Source organism: Macrosteles quadrilineatus, unplaced genomic scaffold (genome assembly GCF_028750875.1).
Source record: "Macrosteles quadrilineatus isolate MER2022 unplaced genomic scaffold, UCM_ALF_1.0 Scaffold_7__1_contigs__length_78375512, whole genome shotgun sequence".
NCBI classification, from domain to species: Eukaryota; Metazoa; Arthropoda; class Insecta; order Hemiptera; family Cicadellidae; genus Macrosteles; species Macrosteles quadrilineatus.
In genome coordinates, this window is record NW_026542600.1 from 68,489,720 (window position 1) to 68,506,913 (window position 17,194).

The 17,194-nt window shown below is 36.6% G+C and overlaps 1 protein-coding gene across 1 annotated transcript; it reads left to right on the top strand.

Annotated features, from left to right (window-relative positions):
* The first annotated feature begins 2,420 nt into the window (after positions 1 to 2,420).
* LOC128999065 (uncharacterized) lies at positions 2,421 to 14,194 on the top strand. The gene is made up of 9 exons (XM_054425422.1): positions 2,421 to 2,515; positions 3,691 to 3,869; positions 4,410 to 4,561; positions 6,539 to 6,684; positions 8,536 to 8,733; positions 9,455 to 9,675; positions 10,417 to 10,489; positions 12,043 to 12,142; positions 14,031 to 14,194. The coding sequence occupies exons 1-9, from the start codon at positions 2,438 to 2,440 to the stop codon at positions 14,192 to 14,194; spliced, it is 1,311 nt and encodes a 436-aa protein (XP_054281397.1). The 5' UTR covers positions 2,421 to 2,437.
* The last annotated feature ends 3,000 nt before the right edge of the window (positions 14,195 to 17,194 follow it).

Sequence of the window (17,194 nt, forward strand, 5' to 3'; positions counted from 1 at the left end):
GTTTTTTATTTTATTAGTCACTAAATAATATCTGACTAATTAATAAAAAATGAGTCATGCACCTTAATTTAATATTAAATTATTTGCATTTGAAATTTGTCTTTAGTTAAGTACATATATCCCCAATTCTAATAACTCCCAATAAATAATCCATAACTACAGTAAAAGTCAATACTTTGATGAATCTTTTAAGATTATAAAGAGCATTGAGAGTTATTTTTCGATTTGGGGGTATATGTCTTAAACTAAAGACAAATCTCGAAAAAAAATTTATTTTTAAATAAGACAGACCCATATTTAATTTGTCACATTTTATTAAGTGATTAAAAAATTAACCCAAACATTTACTGAGTAATATGAAACCAGAAAGAACTTGGTGGCGTATTAAGAACCCGAGATATAAATATTTTAATAAAAATGTATTTCTAAAAAGTGAAATTTAATATTTTGTTGGGGTTGGTAACTAGTCTCTAACTCGTCAGATTTTAATGATCAATAGCTCAAATGAAAGCTCTTACATCACTAAATGTTTAAGGCTAGAACGAACTGCAAGAGTTAATATGTACTGGAGATATAAGAAAAAATAATCTTAAAAAATGTTCAAAATATGAAATGTCCTTAAGAAATGTATGCAAGAGAATTTTCGTTTGAATATATCTTTAAAACGAAAAAAAGATATTTAAAAACTCATTTTGGCAATGGAATGGGCGTCAAAAACTAGTTGAAAATAATGTGTCACAACATTGCCATTACATTAAAAAAATTATTTATATCCAATATGGCCGATCCAAGATGACGGCCAAAAACACGTTCCCTATTGAAATGACACTGTCATTACATAAAAAAAAATATTTATACCCAATAGGGGGATCCAAAATGAGGGCCGAAAACACGTTCCCTATCGAAATGAAGAAATGACCACCCAATAAATATCGGTGGTGGTCTGAAGTCAATATCAATGAAAATGCATATGGATTTAATTTTTATTTTTCCAATGTTGAGAAAATCCGTCATATTAAATCTTGATTCTAGGGGTTTTCCAGTAGACCGATTTTTGGCAATTTTTACTATGTTACTCTGCATACCCAACACTACAACATAAAACCATAAAACGTTTTCTTGCATTTTTTTTTAGGTAATATTCTATATTTCTCGGACTAATAAAAAAAAAGATTTTTGCTTATTCTCTTTATGATTAAGACTAAGGAACCGAATACGTAGGTTTGCTGCAATGATAACTGCCAAAAAAGGAATTTTTAGTAAAAAAAATATTAAAACAGATAATATGAAGCAGAACAAAAAGTCTTATCTATATAGGTTTAATGAAAAATAATATTAATATTTATGCTTATTCTCCATAAGATTAACATTGAGTTATCTCGGCAAGAAAACATACTAAAGTTATTACTTTCAATATCTCTGTAACAAATTGAAGCAGAACAAAGATTCAATATACTAAATTGTTAGGTTTTTTGTGTTGAATCTAATGGTGAAAATATAAATTTGAAATTATAACAAACTTTGTACAAAATATTAGAAAAACATATATTTGAGGTAAAAAATCTTATTTTTTAGCACATAATACCCTGAAAATTCATCTTTGGGTTACTTTGTCTGCCTAGTTTTCATATTTAAGGTTGGAAATATAGTTCTACATGTGTTTGCCAATTTTCGTGGAAATCGGCTAATCCTGGAACTATGAATCGACGAATTTGCAGTCATCTTGTCGATTTGAGGGCCTCACGGCGGCCATCTTGGAAAAACCCGACTTCCGGTTGTCCGATTTTGGTAGACTTTTTTCGTGGTACTTTCTACACCTATTACTACCAAAAACCGTTGAAAAACCATTTGTTGGAATTTGTTCTATCTCAAGTGCCTATATTGACTCGACTAGGGAGTATATTTAGGAGCCTAATTGGATAGATTTTTATCATTTAGTATTACAGAATAATTAATGTAATCTGTATTCATTTATGATAAACAAGAAGCTTTCTCTAATCCCGGGTAACGGTATGTTTCTCTACAAACCATCTTATAAAAATCAAGGCAAATCAGGCTATTTCATATTTTTTTTTCAAAAACATCAGTTTCAACCTGAATTAGATGGCAATACATTTGTTTAATCTAACCCTAAAAATAGATTATGCACCCCTACATCTCAATATGTCTTTTCCAGTTAGGTTACTTACTTGATAATAAATTTAATAGAGTTCTTCAAACCTTTGAATTTACAATCCCATTTCCAATCTGCTGGTAGTTATACAATATACTGTAGTTTACAAGAATTCAAAGTTTAATTCCATGTCCCTAAACAACTCCAAGTTACCTGTAGGGTATTTTTTTTAGTTAAAAAAATCTTGAAATAGCATGATGGGATGTAGAAATATGTATCTGTACATACATTTTCTTTTTCTAGGTTCAATGGCAGCTTCTTATTATGACAAACTTCAGGATGATACAGTTTTCTTCAATATGTTTGATATTCCTTATGGGCCTTGTACATGCTTCATTTCTTGTAAGTTTAAGCATTTGTTTGATTTAGATTAGCCAAAGCACTTTGCCAGAGACATCCCAGATATTAAATAAACTCAAGTGAGTGAAAATACTTTGAACGATTAGAAAATATAACTGTTCATATTCGTTCAAAATAAAGTATAACATAAATAATTTATTTTTCAAAGCACCAAACATGTTGACCTATCTTTAACAAAATGACACTTAATTTATCACTAGGAACTTGAACATTGAAAAGGATTGAGTTTAACTAGCTTACTTACGAAAATTAGTCCTTGGGTTCAGGAGAAATAGATACCCACAATAAAAGACTCTTTTACACTGCACTCATCCATCTTTCGATTTATTAATGAAGGTCAATAAATATGAAGCTTATAAATACGTATATTGATTTATTACATCAATAATTTTTAAGTTGGAGAAAACATTAAAGAACTCAACATAACAGGACACACTCACATAACAGGATGACAACTAAGCCTATAATCTTTGTTCTTAATTTTAAACTATAGTTATTTGTGCAACTAGTGAGAAAAGTGAGCAATTGACTCACTCGAGAGAAATCCTTACTCACGAGCCGTAGGCGAGTGAGGAATGGTTTCTCGAGTGAGGCAATTGTACTTTGAACTCGAGTTGCACATTATACTTTTCCTACAGTTACCATAAAACAAATAAATTGGTGAAGAAACATAACCTATTTTTACACAGAAGTGAACTTTTAAATATAACATTTAATGTGAAGTGACAAATACAACAGTACAACAGCTGACCAGCTGATTTACAGCCAGTGCTGCCAACGTATTTCGCGCGCATACGACGTTGCCTGCATGTTACGCGCTTACTATTTCGTGCCTTCACGTTGCAAATCTGGAGTGAGACAAAGTAATTAGAGTGAGACAATGTTAACATTGTCTCACTGATGAGCGAATTGGCCACTTTGCTTTCTCAAATCAGTGAGAGAACATGTACATTGTTAGGTAACTGTAGGAAAAGATATAAATATGTTTAATCATCTAAAGGATCTAAGGATAAGTTTATTAAGTACGGTATTTATTGAATTATTTTAAATATTACTTTCATTTTTCATCAACACTTTTTGAAGGTATATACATTTCAAGAATTTTTGTTCTGTAAGGGAGTATGTTTAGCATAAACCTGTATGCAACATGTTTTCAGGATGGAACTTACAGTGAAAAATATCAAGATGAAAAGTCTGGGGATGAATTTTCCCAGAGAAATGATTTGAAGTTTAGACAATATACTGACAGTATAATAGTTGGAAGTGTTTTCAAAGAACACTTTATGTCCAAATATAAATCTCATCTCGCAAACCTGCAATGTGAAGTCTTTGATGTGTGAGTACCACAATATTTTACTCAAATGTTTCTGGTAGATTTTGCATTCAAGTGAATTGACTGTAAAAAACAAGACAATTATATTTCATGTTTAAGATATTTATTGTCAAAGATGGGAATTTTATTTTACCTTTTTTAGTTTCCTTAAAAGCTATTCTTAAAATGCCTTTGTATTGGACACCTAGTGCTGTAGTGCAACAGAGAAGTAAGGTACAGAGAAAACATGCTTATGGGATAACCGCACGCTTTCAGGTCTGGTATGTTGTACCAGAAATACATTTGTGACAGGTAAGGAAGTGCTCGATCAACGAACACGCTATCAAGAGCACACCAGCATAAGTGCTACACCTCTTAATTACTTCTCTGTATAAGTATTAAGTTCATACTTTGCCATTTTTTAGATATAAGAATCAGTGAGGGACATGCAATATAACAAACAACAACAACATAAAAGTGCAATATTGATTTTTTAGAGTGCAAAGACTTGTTCTTGAATCTTGCAAATGGTGAATGAGTCAATTGACAACAACTTGTTTACAGATGTGGGGAGTGTGGAGGGACTAGAGTTGACAAATGCAACGTTTGTGGTGGCAACAACCGTTGTGATGTAGTCAGCTGTGATGTTAACAACCACGGACATCAGCTCGATGCATGTGGCAACTGCCTTCTTCCTGATCTTCCCTCCTGGAACAGTTAGTATCGATCAACAGTAATGTTTTGTTTAGTTTTTGGTCAAATAGACTTTTCCTACGCTATATGTTTTGACTACACTATGTTTCAGGGCAAGGGAACTCCTACAGTTTTCAAGGGACCTAAATCTACATTTGCCTATTGCATTTACATATCCAACCAGCCTACCGATTTGTTTTTCCTTTTCCACATTTATTTCATTTTATGTATCACATAACCTAAAAACAATATACAACATTTTACAAAAACAATAAAACTAAAACTAAAGACAACTATAATTAACAGCACGAAACCTCCACGCTAATCTGGAAAAAACCACAGCATATTTGTAGACACCTTCACCTAAATGTGCCACACAAACCAAACTAATTAGTACGAAGGGTTGCCGAGTGGTAAAAAAGAGCACTCCTGTACCCGATCGGACGCATGACTGCAGAAACATGATAACTTGTCAAGAAACTCACCTGGAGACTTAAATAATCAAGGTTACATACCTTCAGTCAAAGCAAGCAGTCCGAGTCTATTGCTGGCCGGCTTCATGACCTTAAATTACTAAACTCTATACTAGGAGTTAAGGAAAGGCCAATTGGCTGATTAGGATTATTATGTACAAGGATAGGGATCAGCTAGCTTACCTGGTAGATAGAGTCCAGATTAGCCTTGATTACACATAAAAAACACATGACACAACACAGAAAAACTTAATATTTCGTCCCAGTTAGGGACTTCATCAGAAGGGAGAAGAGAAGAAAGAAAACTGGCAGTTACAGTTCAAATTCAAAAGTTCCACTTCAAATTCAAAAGTTCCACAATAGTGTTGCCAACTGTTGTTTAAACTTAAATGAAAATTCCTGTTGTTATGTACATCTATATACACATACACTTCTATATATACATATGGTGGTTGATTTTTATAAAAATGAAGCTAGCTGAGGGAAGGGTTGGGTGAATTATCTGATGTTAAGGTTAGGAGGGTTTCTGGAATCAGTGATGTATTGGTAGGCTAGTTCCCACCTTCTGAGTAGAGAGCTGTTACATTGATCTTTGGGGAGGGATTTTATGGCTTTTGTGGTGAAACATGTATCAAAGTCTAAGTTGTGGTTTGCTGCATGTATTGCAATGGGTTTGTATTTGTTTGTTTTAACATCCTGTCTATGTCCATTCATCCTTTTCCTAAGAGTTTGGGTGGTTAGGCCTATATATTGAGCTTGACAGAGTTTGCATTGTAGTTGGTAGATCAGGTTTTCGCTATTGTATGTTATGTGGTCTTTTATTTTGTACTCTTTGTTGTACGATGTGCTGGTGAAGGTTTCTGCAGGAATGTTGATGCCACAGGTCTTGCATTTGGTTTCATTGCATGGGTAGGAACCTGGGGGCAGTCTTGGAGGTGGTTCAACGGACGGGTCGGGTAACTTGGGATGGACTAGGATGGTTTTTAGATTGGCAGGTTGTCTGTAGACTATGGTGGGGGGTTTTTGGAAGAGATCTTTGGTCTGGGTGGAGCTTCGAAGCATGTTGTAGCCGGTTCTCAAAAGGTTATTGAGCCTGTTGAGACCTGGGTGGTAAGTAGTCACCAGGTTGACATCGTAGGTGGTTTTGGTTTTCTTAGGTGGATTGTCAGTAGCATTTTGGGCCGCTTTTATTTGCGAAGAAACTGTTTGTGTCGGGTATCCTCTATTTTCAAAAGCAGTTTGGAGTTGTTTGTTGTAAGTTATCAGATTCTTCTTGTCGGAGTTTATTCGTTTCCCTCTTAAGGCAAGACTGTAGGGTAGGGAGCGTTTGGTGTTGTTGGGATGGCAGCTGTTGTAGTGTAGGTACTGTTGGTGGTTGGTGGGTTTGGTGTAAACAGATGTGGAGATTGAGCCATTTTTCAGTTCCACCATGACGTCAAGGAAGTGAACCGCAGTTTCAGATAATTCCCAAGTAAATTTCAATGTTAAAAATAATGTTCAAAAACTAGTTTGCAATTCTTGTTTCAGATTGCTCAGCAGTAATATCCATTAGACCATTAGTATTAGACCAAGCATTGAATTCTCCAGTACAACTGAAGTTAGAACTGTCAAAGTCTTTTGAGGAAGGTGACCAGAATCTGAAATGTGTTGTTGAACAAAACAATGCATCAACTGTAAGTAGTTTAGAAAAATGCTGTTTTTTTTACAATATTTTTTGCTGAGTATGAGAATGTTACAATCAGTTTTTTTCCTTGTGCAGTCCATTTAAGTCCATGTTGGCTCATTTCCTACAGGGTATTCAATTTTTGTTTGAATGAATGAATGAATGAAAGAATGAATGAATGAATGAAAATGAATGAAAATGCTTCTTTATTGAGGCGAACTTAGGACCACATGGTCCTTTCTTACAGTTAACCTCTAAAAAACTAATAATAACAACAAAATAATAACAAAAAATACAATAAAGTTTGTAACATAGCTAGTAATAAAATAGCATAAATCTATTCACCTTCCCTAACATACAGTCTCACACACATACACCCTCTGCTGCATCTAGGCTTAACGCACGCCATCCCGCCAAGCCATGGCCATCCGGTCAAGGTAATATTCTTTCAGCGCCACCATCATTCGGGATCGGTTTTCTATAGACTTGATGGGCATAGGTATGGAGTTCCATAGGCGGCAGGCTGTTACTAAAAATGATTTATTATAAACAGTTGTTCTATGATGAGGAATGCGAAGCGTGGACGAGCCAGAGCGGGTATCCCTTGCGCCTCTTCCATTCAAAAATTTAAAATTATTTGCAAGATAATTTGGAATTCCAAGATTGATGGCCGAATGAGTAATGGAAAGTATTCGTATTTTTCTGACGTCCTCTAATTTCAAAATTGATTAATTAATGTAATAGGGTGTGACATGGTCATCACGCCTAAGATTGAACAAGAATCGAACACAATAATTTTGTACACGTTGCAATTTTGTTGCCAAAGCCACAGTCATATCATTAACCACGGTGTTGCAGTAGTTGAAGTGTGGAAACACGAGTGATTTGACTAGTAAGAGTTTAATGTGAAAAGGTAGAAGTCGTTGCATCTTCTTCAGTGTGTGAACAGCGGCAAACACTCATTTACAAGTGCTTACCACCGCGTCAGTCCAGTCCAATGTGCGGTTTAGAGTCAAACCAAGACTTTTAACTTTGTCCTGGTATTGCAAAGTGGTTCTGTTTACAGTGATTTTTTGTAAAATGTCTAAGTTCACTTTGTTGAGTAACCGTGAGTGACCTATGATGATTGGCTTTGTTTTGTCAGGATTGAGTCTAAGTCCGTTCTTTTGTTGTAGTTTTTGAAAGAATTGCAAACAACAGCTTGTTACTACTGTTTGCTCTTGTTTTATTGATATATTTATTTGTGCATGTTATCCAAACCACACGCGTTTAACTTTCTCTCCCTATACTATAGTGTATGGAGAAGTATTGATATTGTCAACATTTTAAAGTTTAGTTTTGGGTGGATCGTTTTAGGTCCCCTGAACTCAAAAAAGGTCTGAACAATTTTGATTAAAATTTAGTATGCTAATCCTTTTAACTTTGAACAAAACTGTATAACCTTTATCGCTGTAAAATTACGGTTAAAAAGTTATTGTATGTGATTGAAAGGGAAATGTGATTTTCTATTAAACAAGCTCTACCGATTTTAATTAAAATTTATATTGTTATGCTCCTTATGATCCTAAACAAAATGGTACAACCCCCCATTGCTGTTAAAAATTACGGTTCAAAACTCTTAAGGTATTATGATTTTCCCCATAAATTATCATATAGTTACTCCAACCGCTTACCACTGAAAAAGGTTGTTGAAAAACTAATGGGAGAAAGTATGTGTTAGATTTCTGATACCGTTTATTTTAATTGCAAAAATCTAGTTTTTTGTAAACCCGTTACTGTAACCCTGATTTTGGCTATGTCAATCAATCATGGATTTGAAGTCTGAATGTATAAAAGTACCATGATACCCTTTGTTCCTCAGGATGCCACAGTGACAGCAATGGATGATAACCAAGTGACATTGTCAGTTCCTCTACAGAGTTTTACTCCAGAAGTAGAATCCAAGCTGAACTGTGAGGGCTGGACTCTGCCCCAACACACCCTCATGGTGGTCAACAGTCTGCGACTTACTGTATCCTCTGTATCCCCAAACAAAATCTCTCTTGGGCAGTATACCAAGGTAATTACATCGATCTCAGTAGTTAAAATAACATTTTCCATGTTGTTATGATAAAAAATACCACAGCAAACCTGTATACTATGCAAATTTTCATTCTCCTGCAATTGCTCATATTTCCTTTGTCAGATTTACTCCCTATTTAACATTAGGTTTAAGGAGTACTGTGGCTTGCTGCTCTAAGGAAGGTAATAAAGTGGGGTTTTTAATAAATAATTAATAAATTTGACAAGTTTTATCAAAATACATCCATAAATAAGTAAACTACAACATTTTCTTATTCTCCATAGGATAACATGGGAATTTTAAATTTGCAATTTTGTGAATATTCTCCGTAAACAACAGTTGTACAGGAACACTTAAAACACTAAATTTATTTTTTTAACCTTTGCCTTTTGAAAATGATAAAATTTAATTTAACCCCATAAAACCCTGTTTCCATAGTCCAATCCAATCACGTTGATTCCTGAACTCTTTCTAATAAACGTAGGCTTACAGATTTGTATTAAATTTCATCCTTATTTTAATTGCTTCTAGTATAAGAATTTTAACTGTACAGTAGGCCTACCCAAATTGTACCTAATTTTACAAAATATTACTTTAACTGTATGTTTCCTGAAAGGGAATATTTAACGTGAAAATCAATTTTCTCTCACATTTTACTTTACATCCTCTTTTATAGCTAGTTAAGTATTTTTGTATTTTGAGCAACATGTTATTTCAGCTCACGCTTATGGTTCATGGAATCCCTGCTCCTATGGATCTTTTCTGCTTCGTAACCAATCGAAATCGCACGATGCTGATGATTCAACCAACCAACCAGATAGCAGGCAACCCCATATCTTCCTCGGTGGTCTGCGATGTGACTGTCTTTCAGTTCCCAGACTCTCAGCTGTTCCTCGGAGTTTCATTTACCAGGAATATTGAGACTTATTTTAACAAAATGTAAAGTATTTGCATTACTCTATTATTAGTATAATATATATTATACTTAATAATATACAGGGTGTTTGGTACTCAGTGTGAAAAAAAATTGTTGGTGTAAGTACAAAGTAAATGCAGTATGATGATGCATATAAAATGTCCCAAGTCTAAAAATTAGCTTCCCAAAGAATTATTTTATGTTTTTCAAAAATAACTATGTTTTTAAACTTAATACAGCTATTTCTCAATTACCTGTAAATGGATTTGAGTAGACAATGTCATTTTCGTGTTCTACATTAAATTTTGAATAAGAATAATACAAAATGACAGAGGATCAGTTGTAAAAACTCCATCGTAAATAGATTCAAAGATAAAAATTAAGATGTTTGGTAAAAATTCAAAAAACATTGGTCAATTGCATTTGTTCACACCCTGTATACAGGAAAGTGTCGGAATATGTTAAAAACTGCGCCATTTTATAAGCTTTCCCATTTTATTATACGCGCTCGTGCGCTTGGGTTGCTACGGTACCGTGAACAGTCATCCGACCGAAAATGTAAATGTTGTAAATAGTGCTTGTGTTATGTAATATAAACTGTGCTCCTGAAGATGCCACACCTGTAGCGAAATGATCAAAGAGCAAGATATCCACAATTTTCAAGAATCTGGCAACCATAAGGTAAACCAATTTATTAAAATAATACACAAATAGTATACAATTTTTATATGAGAACTAATGATAATATTTTGTTATTTCGTCAGGTCTACTAACAATACAATAACACTAGAGCTGGTGTCAACTCCCCTGACACCACTTCAAGCCGACTATTCTGAGGTAAAATAAAATTACACACTTTCTTTAATATATAAAATATAAATAATATAAAATGTATTGTCTGTAAAAAATTATGTAGAAATTATCTTGCCTCTCAATTAATTCTGGTAATCATTTTAAGATAGTATATGGAGGAAATAAGAATAGAATATACAGAGGAGCCCATCCCCCCCAAAAACCAGAGGCGTGATTCCCCCCCCCTGCCAAGCTAGAGGAGCAGTTCCCCCCATTTTATGCTGCCCTCTATATAAATTAAACCTCACCCCGCCAATTTACTTGGCAATTTCACCTTACCACATTTCAAGTATTTAGTAAACTAATGAGGTTAAAGAAACACAAACTTGCTGACAGACAATCAAAATGAAATGTTTAATAGGAAACGTCATTTAACAATACAAAATTATATCTAACTAATGAAGGATTTGGAACTTTTTCAATTTACAATTCAGAATCTGTAAGCCATCATGTTCTCAGTATTTCGATAGACAACATCTTCAAAACGTTCAACAATATACTCGGTGAATTAATCTACTCTAACACAGTACCATACAATATATAAGGTGGCGTAAATTTTTACAGGGCTTAAGAATTCAAACAACTACATAATACTTTGGCAAAAAGTATCTTGTTTCAAAATTAGACATATTAATGTTGAAAGCAGAGTCACGAAATAGGGCAGACTAGGAGGAGTTCAATACAATAGTCCAATATCAGCTGTTGATGACGCAGACAACAATCCAGAGACCACGTCGGTCCATCATACCCTGATTCAGTTTACTTCCAGTCTTGCCCGTGGCAAATGTACACACGTGAATTGATCTGTAATCATTTAGTGTTTTGTGTTAAATGTTTGTAACATATTCTGACGACACCTCCAGAAGTACCTAGATCATTTTGTAAGCCTGATGATGGTGGAGTTAAAGAACCGCCAAAACATATGTAGCAAATAAAATTTGACACTACCGTACATGTTAAGGATTGTCTGACAAGGTGCGTTTTTGCCATTTTTAGAAGTAATATATCTTAATTACGAATAGCAAAATGTTGATGGTGTTTATAGTTAACTACTTGGAAACACTTTTTTGTACTGCTTATACAAAAGCATACATCCATTATGACAGCTAGCAGAAAAATATCCCCCCCAAAATCCCCTTAATAATCCCCCATAAAAAATAAAAAACTCCAGTGGCGCAAGCGCGTCACTGTACCCCCCCCCCCCCTCTGGGCAACCCTGAGAATATAAATTTTTCTGAAATAATATTATATGATAAAAAATATTAGAAATCATTCAGGAACATCAGTCTTGTTATAAAAAACTGCTATTCACAAACAAGTATCCATTGGCTTTGACCTATGTAAATTTGCCATTAAGCTGATTGAATCTGTATAAAACAATAGTTTAGGATTAATAATTTTAATGGTTTGCATTTGGTTTTGAATGTGAAATTTAGAGTCTGATTATTTGATTTTATTTTGGAGACTATGTTCAGCAATGAGTCTTAAGGAAAATTGAAATTAAAGCTTACCGTTTTACTGAAATATATTTTTTTTAGGATCTAAACCAAGTGCTGATAAAGTTCAATCAGAACATTGAAGGTCCAGCTGATTGTTCCGGAGTGTTCAGGACCAACTCTCTCCAACTACTAGGAACTGGTATGTACAGTGATAATTCTTTGATTTGACTCTGATTTAATATTAGAAAGGAAAAGGAAAATCATGGTTTTTGCATATAATGATAACTAACCAGGATCACTGACAGTACTACAGATATTTAACCTTTTATTAGTAAAATATATGATCCAGAGGCTAAACATGTTAAAATATATTTCAACATTTTTACAAAACATAGTGATACGGGAACTGGCGCAACGCTCGGCACTAGAGTGAGTAATGCCTTGATCCCCACTCCTGGTGGACAGAGCGAGGTAGCGACGGCTTGTTTTTAGCGCTGTACTTCAACCTGTAACCGAAGTCCCAACTCCATTGATCAAAAGGGTGAAGGGGGGGGGGCACTTGGAAGCGCAAAATCAATGGTGGGATTCCAGCACAATATTGCTGAGGTGGAGAACCAAACAATAAGAAGACAAGAACTGGATGGACACAAAATATAAATTTATTAAGAAAAATAAAGACATTTATATAACAGTATGAGTATAACAAGCATTCTCTTTTAATATTACAAGGCTATGCCCTAGCCTAAAAAATAACCTGATTTTTAAAAGGCTTCAAAAGTATATAAAACTTAATTAAAAATATAAAAGATTTCATTTTTAATCAGGCCTAAATAGTACAGTAGAGTCTCGTTAGTCCGAAATGGTTGGGACCGGGCCAATTTCGGATTACCAAATATTTCGGATTAAACGTTTTTATTGTTATTTTTTTTTTTTTTACTAAAAAAAATACTTTTTTGTCTTAGGACGCAGGCACGAGCCCGGGATTGTTTTTCAGATTACTTTAAGGCTAGACACCTAGTGGCTGCAGCATTATCACTTAATAAAATCCATTTGTGATTTGGCGGACGAAAATGAAAAATGTTAAAAACAAAAATGGCGAAATATTTACTAACTCAACAAAAAAAGTCTATCTCGCCCGGCCGCTACAGAATACTTTGACAAGGTACAGCTAACTGTGTAAAAAGTTTAATAAAAAAAATTTCAAAAAATTTTCAAAAAAAATTTAAAACTAATTTTTTTAAATAAAAAATATAAAAAAATATATTTTTTTGTTTCGGATTAAGCGGACTTTTGGATTACCAAAGTTCGGATTATCGGGACTCCACTGTAAATACTATTGAGGTAGGCCTACAAAACAAAAGTTTAAGTGACAAAATTCAAATTTACGATAGTTAGGTTAGGTCAAATAAAAAATAAAGTCCTTTTGGATAATAACGGTAGCCTACATATGCTACATTAAAATAAATAAAATACGTTTACAAACACAGAAATTACAAATATCACAGTTTATAAGACAAATGTGGTCGCCTCGTATATAACTTGCACTAAGCGGTTTATCAAAACCGGCCAAAAATTAAAAAAATACCCTCACTCAAGGGGTGTTACGCAGAGTTAAAATGGAATGAAATGGAATTGAGAAAAATATAAAACATTTAAAACCAGATATAAAATTATTTAAATAAAAATTGGAAGTTAAATTTGAATGTGTAAGCCTAATTAATTAAATTTAAAGTATAAAGATTACAGGGTTTTTCTTGTTCCTTTTTAAAGCGTTGGTGTTAACTAAAATTTCTTTATAATTGAAGTCGATCGGTGAAATCCTCCAAATGGACTGGACTGACCTGACCGTTATATATAACCTTGCTGAAGTCCAGGCAGCTGGAAGTAGGTGTTGGGCCGAGTGAATGATAGCCGCCACCCAGAAACTGCAGCACGATGTAACGAGTTATTTTTCCTAGGGGGGTAAATTTTCGCTATTTGGCCGCGCACCGGTTGTTGAGGTAGGCAGGCGGCGGCGGCGAAGCTACCTAGCGCCCTTTGACCCGGCTTATCAGTTCCGATAAGCCTGGGATATCCTAGATCTTCAGGACAGTATAGGAGAAGGACATTCGAGTCGTGGATCCCAGTGAGTGAGGATAGCGTGTGTCTAGTGAGACGTCCAGTGGTGTACGTAGAGAGGAGTGCTGTGGTGACATCGGTGTCGTGTGAGGTTGGTGCTCAAGGAGTGAGTGTCGGCATTCAAGTTGGGTAGTGAAACAGTGACCCACTTGGGGTGAGTGGACGACGTGTTATTATATTTTGGTTTAAGAGAGTTAGAGAGTTAGAGTGGTAACCGTGCTGGTCGAAGCCTGACGGTAGTTAGGATTTATTAGTCAGGAATAATATTAAAGTATATTCCTGACGGTTCTGGGCAGGTGCTAGAGCGCAAATAATATAATTTAATTGACTGTAGTAGATATTATTTTGCGTTGTACCTAGAGTTAGTTATATTACTAATAACTCTGAGGCCCGACAAACCTAGGCTGCACGATTTAGCGTGCGTAGTTGGAAGCACGAGGCCAGCAGGCTAGTAGCTAGTTTTATTAGCCTATTAACAGAAGCCCAGCTAAGTAACATAAAGTTGGTAGTAGCAGTAGCAGTAGTAGGGTTGTTATTGGTTATTCATTTGATTATTTTAATTTAACCTGAACAGCTTGCTTAGTAGTCCAACACGTTATCTTGGTAGCTTGGATAGCGGAGTACCGGCTATCAGATAATATATTTATCTAGTGTTTGGAACGTATTTAATATTTATTTATCTGCTACTAAGTAGCTCAATATTTTAATAGTGCAATTGCCATTTAGTTTTGCTTGTTTGGCTTGGTATTTATTGAGACCAGCTACTAGTGGTGTAGTCACTCTACCTATAGTGTACTTGTATATTATTATGTGGTACGATTATTGAGTGAACTGTTTGATTCTTAGCTTGGGCATTAGAGTTGTGTATTGGATTATAGTAGCCTAGTGGGACCCCGCCTGGTGATAACACGCGTTGTGGTTTTTATTGGCAAGTCGTCGTGTAACTCACCGTGTTTTAGGCACTCTGGGCTTAACTATTGGATAGTTAGGACGAAGCCCGAGTTGCGTAGTCAGCAACGACCCCCTAGGAGAGTGGAGAATCGGCGTAGGCCTGGTAGTGATTATTGCACGTTTGTTGTGGTGACTTGTTTTTGACTTGTTCACAGTGCCCGTGTATGAGCCAGTCCTATACCGGTTAGACCCGGCTATTGGCCTAGTGGTTTCCCTGACCTTATCGCAGACCCTGGAACAATACCCAGCCATTGTAGGCTGAGCTATCCCCGGCAAACGGTTGCGACGACTGCACTTTTAATATTATTTTTCCAGTGCAGAAAGTACGCGTCCCAAGATGGCGCCCGAACAGGGACTGAGGTTGGCAGTGGTGCTGAGTTGCTGACGTATTAACGGCGCCCGAACAAAATCATTTTATTTGTGCAGATTTGCTGCGGACTTGTGCAGATTGGCTGCGGACCTGAGCTGTTGAGCAGAGTTTTAGGCAGACCTGCTGTGATTTTATAGTCGGTTGGGTAGGCCTAACCTGTTTTCTGTTACAGCGTGGTGTGTTGTGAACCCTAATTTATTTAGTGGTTGTATACATAGATATTAGTTAGTAATTTTAATTTTGCTAATTAATTGAGCCTTATCATTGAATATTATTTGAGTGAGAACCCTTATTGTGTATTTGTGGTTTGACTTTCACACCTATAATTGGTTTGATTTATTATAACGGTGTTAAATATATTTTAATTGGTTTCGCTCTTATTTTTGCGGATTAGTCGTGGTATTTGGATTTTAAATATGGTTGTCACTACGAGTACGACGTCTGTGCTGGGCGGTACGCCTATTACGTCTGCTATTGTTACAACTAGTTCTGGGGTTAGCTCCGAACTGTCGGTGATGACGACGTCGTCATTGTGGCCTGCGTCTTCGCCTGTTTGGCCGACTATTTCATCTTTCGTGGGTACGACGGTGACAACGTCTCTGACTTATTCCGCGCCAGCGACTATGTCCTTGGGGTCGCAGCCCCGGGACGGTCGCGTGGGTTGGATATATGACCTCTCGAAAGGGGAGCTCATAAGGACGATGGACCAGTATGGTTTGGTGACCACTGGTACTTCTGCGGAATTACGGCAGAGATTCTCGTCGTTTTGGAAGCAGCGGAATGCCCGCCGGTACAGCGATGATAGGCTGTGTACGATGGCTGGGGCTGCTGCACCGACATATTTACCGCCGGCTATTACCACTATGGGACTTTCTGACCCCCCGAGAACCGTACCTCAGGTACTGGTTGGTACTGAATCGGACCAAACAGAGATATTCAGGCTTAGCGGGGAGTCAGAGGCGATCAAAGAGATCCTTGGGTTGTCTTTAGGGACCGATACCCGGACTCTTAGAGAACAACTTGCATTGGTGGTGCGACAGGCGAGGGGCTCGCCGAGTAATGGGGTCGGCTATGGGTTCGAAAGACCCGCCAACCCTACGTCCCCTTTTGTGGCTGCTCCAATGCCTACCTTTGGGTTACCAAGTAGACCCGAGGGATGGCAGCGGCCCAATGATAGTTTGGAGAGACCAGTTCGTCCTTCTAACGTGGAGGTACCACGTGGATCGTATATGCTCTCGAATGAGGCCAGCAGGGTGGAGCCGAAGGATTGCTCCAAGATATGCGACATGGTCCGAAAGTGGGGTTTAAGGTTTGATGGCCGACGAGACCCTGTGTCATTCTTAGAGCGCCTAGAAGAGCTAATGGTGTCCTACTCTATATCATCAGAGGACCTGCTCAGAGCGTTACCGGAGCTGCTGCAAGGTTCAGCACTTCTTTGGTACAGGAACTGCAAGGAGCTCCTGTATTCATTCGAAGCTTTCCGGCATCAGTTTGAAATCCAGTTCTTCCCACCAGGATATTGGAGGAACTTGGATGAGGAGATCCGGAAAAGGACACAGGGTGAAAGCGAGCACTTCCGGGACTACGTCGTTGCCATAAGTACCTTGCTTAGGCGTAGCGGTACGTTGTCGGAGCATAGTAGGTTGGACTTGATCTACAACAACATGCGACCTGAGTACAAACTCATGGTGCGACGGCGGGACTTCAGCAACCTGGCTGAGATGGTTGAGTTGGCTGAAGACTATGAGGCCTATCTGCGAGAGAAGGCGGCCTTCCGACCTCCTCCTTCACCAAACGTAGCGCTGGTTTTGG

Excerpts from the sequence above, each read along its gene's own strand:
- LOC128999065 (XM_054425422.1), top strand. The coding sequence starts at position 2,438 with ATGACAAACTTCAGGATGATACAGTTTTCTTCAATATGTTTGATATTC. Across the intron at positions 6,685-8,535 it reads AACAAAACAATGCATCAACT|GATGCCACAGTGACAGCAAT; the intron begins GTAAGTAGTTTA and ends TTTGTTCCTCAG. Across the intron at positions 8,734-9,454 it reads CTCTTGGGCAGTATACCAAG|CTCACGCTTATGGTTCATGG; the intron begins GTAATTACATCG and ends ATGTTATTTCAG.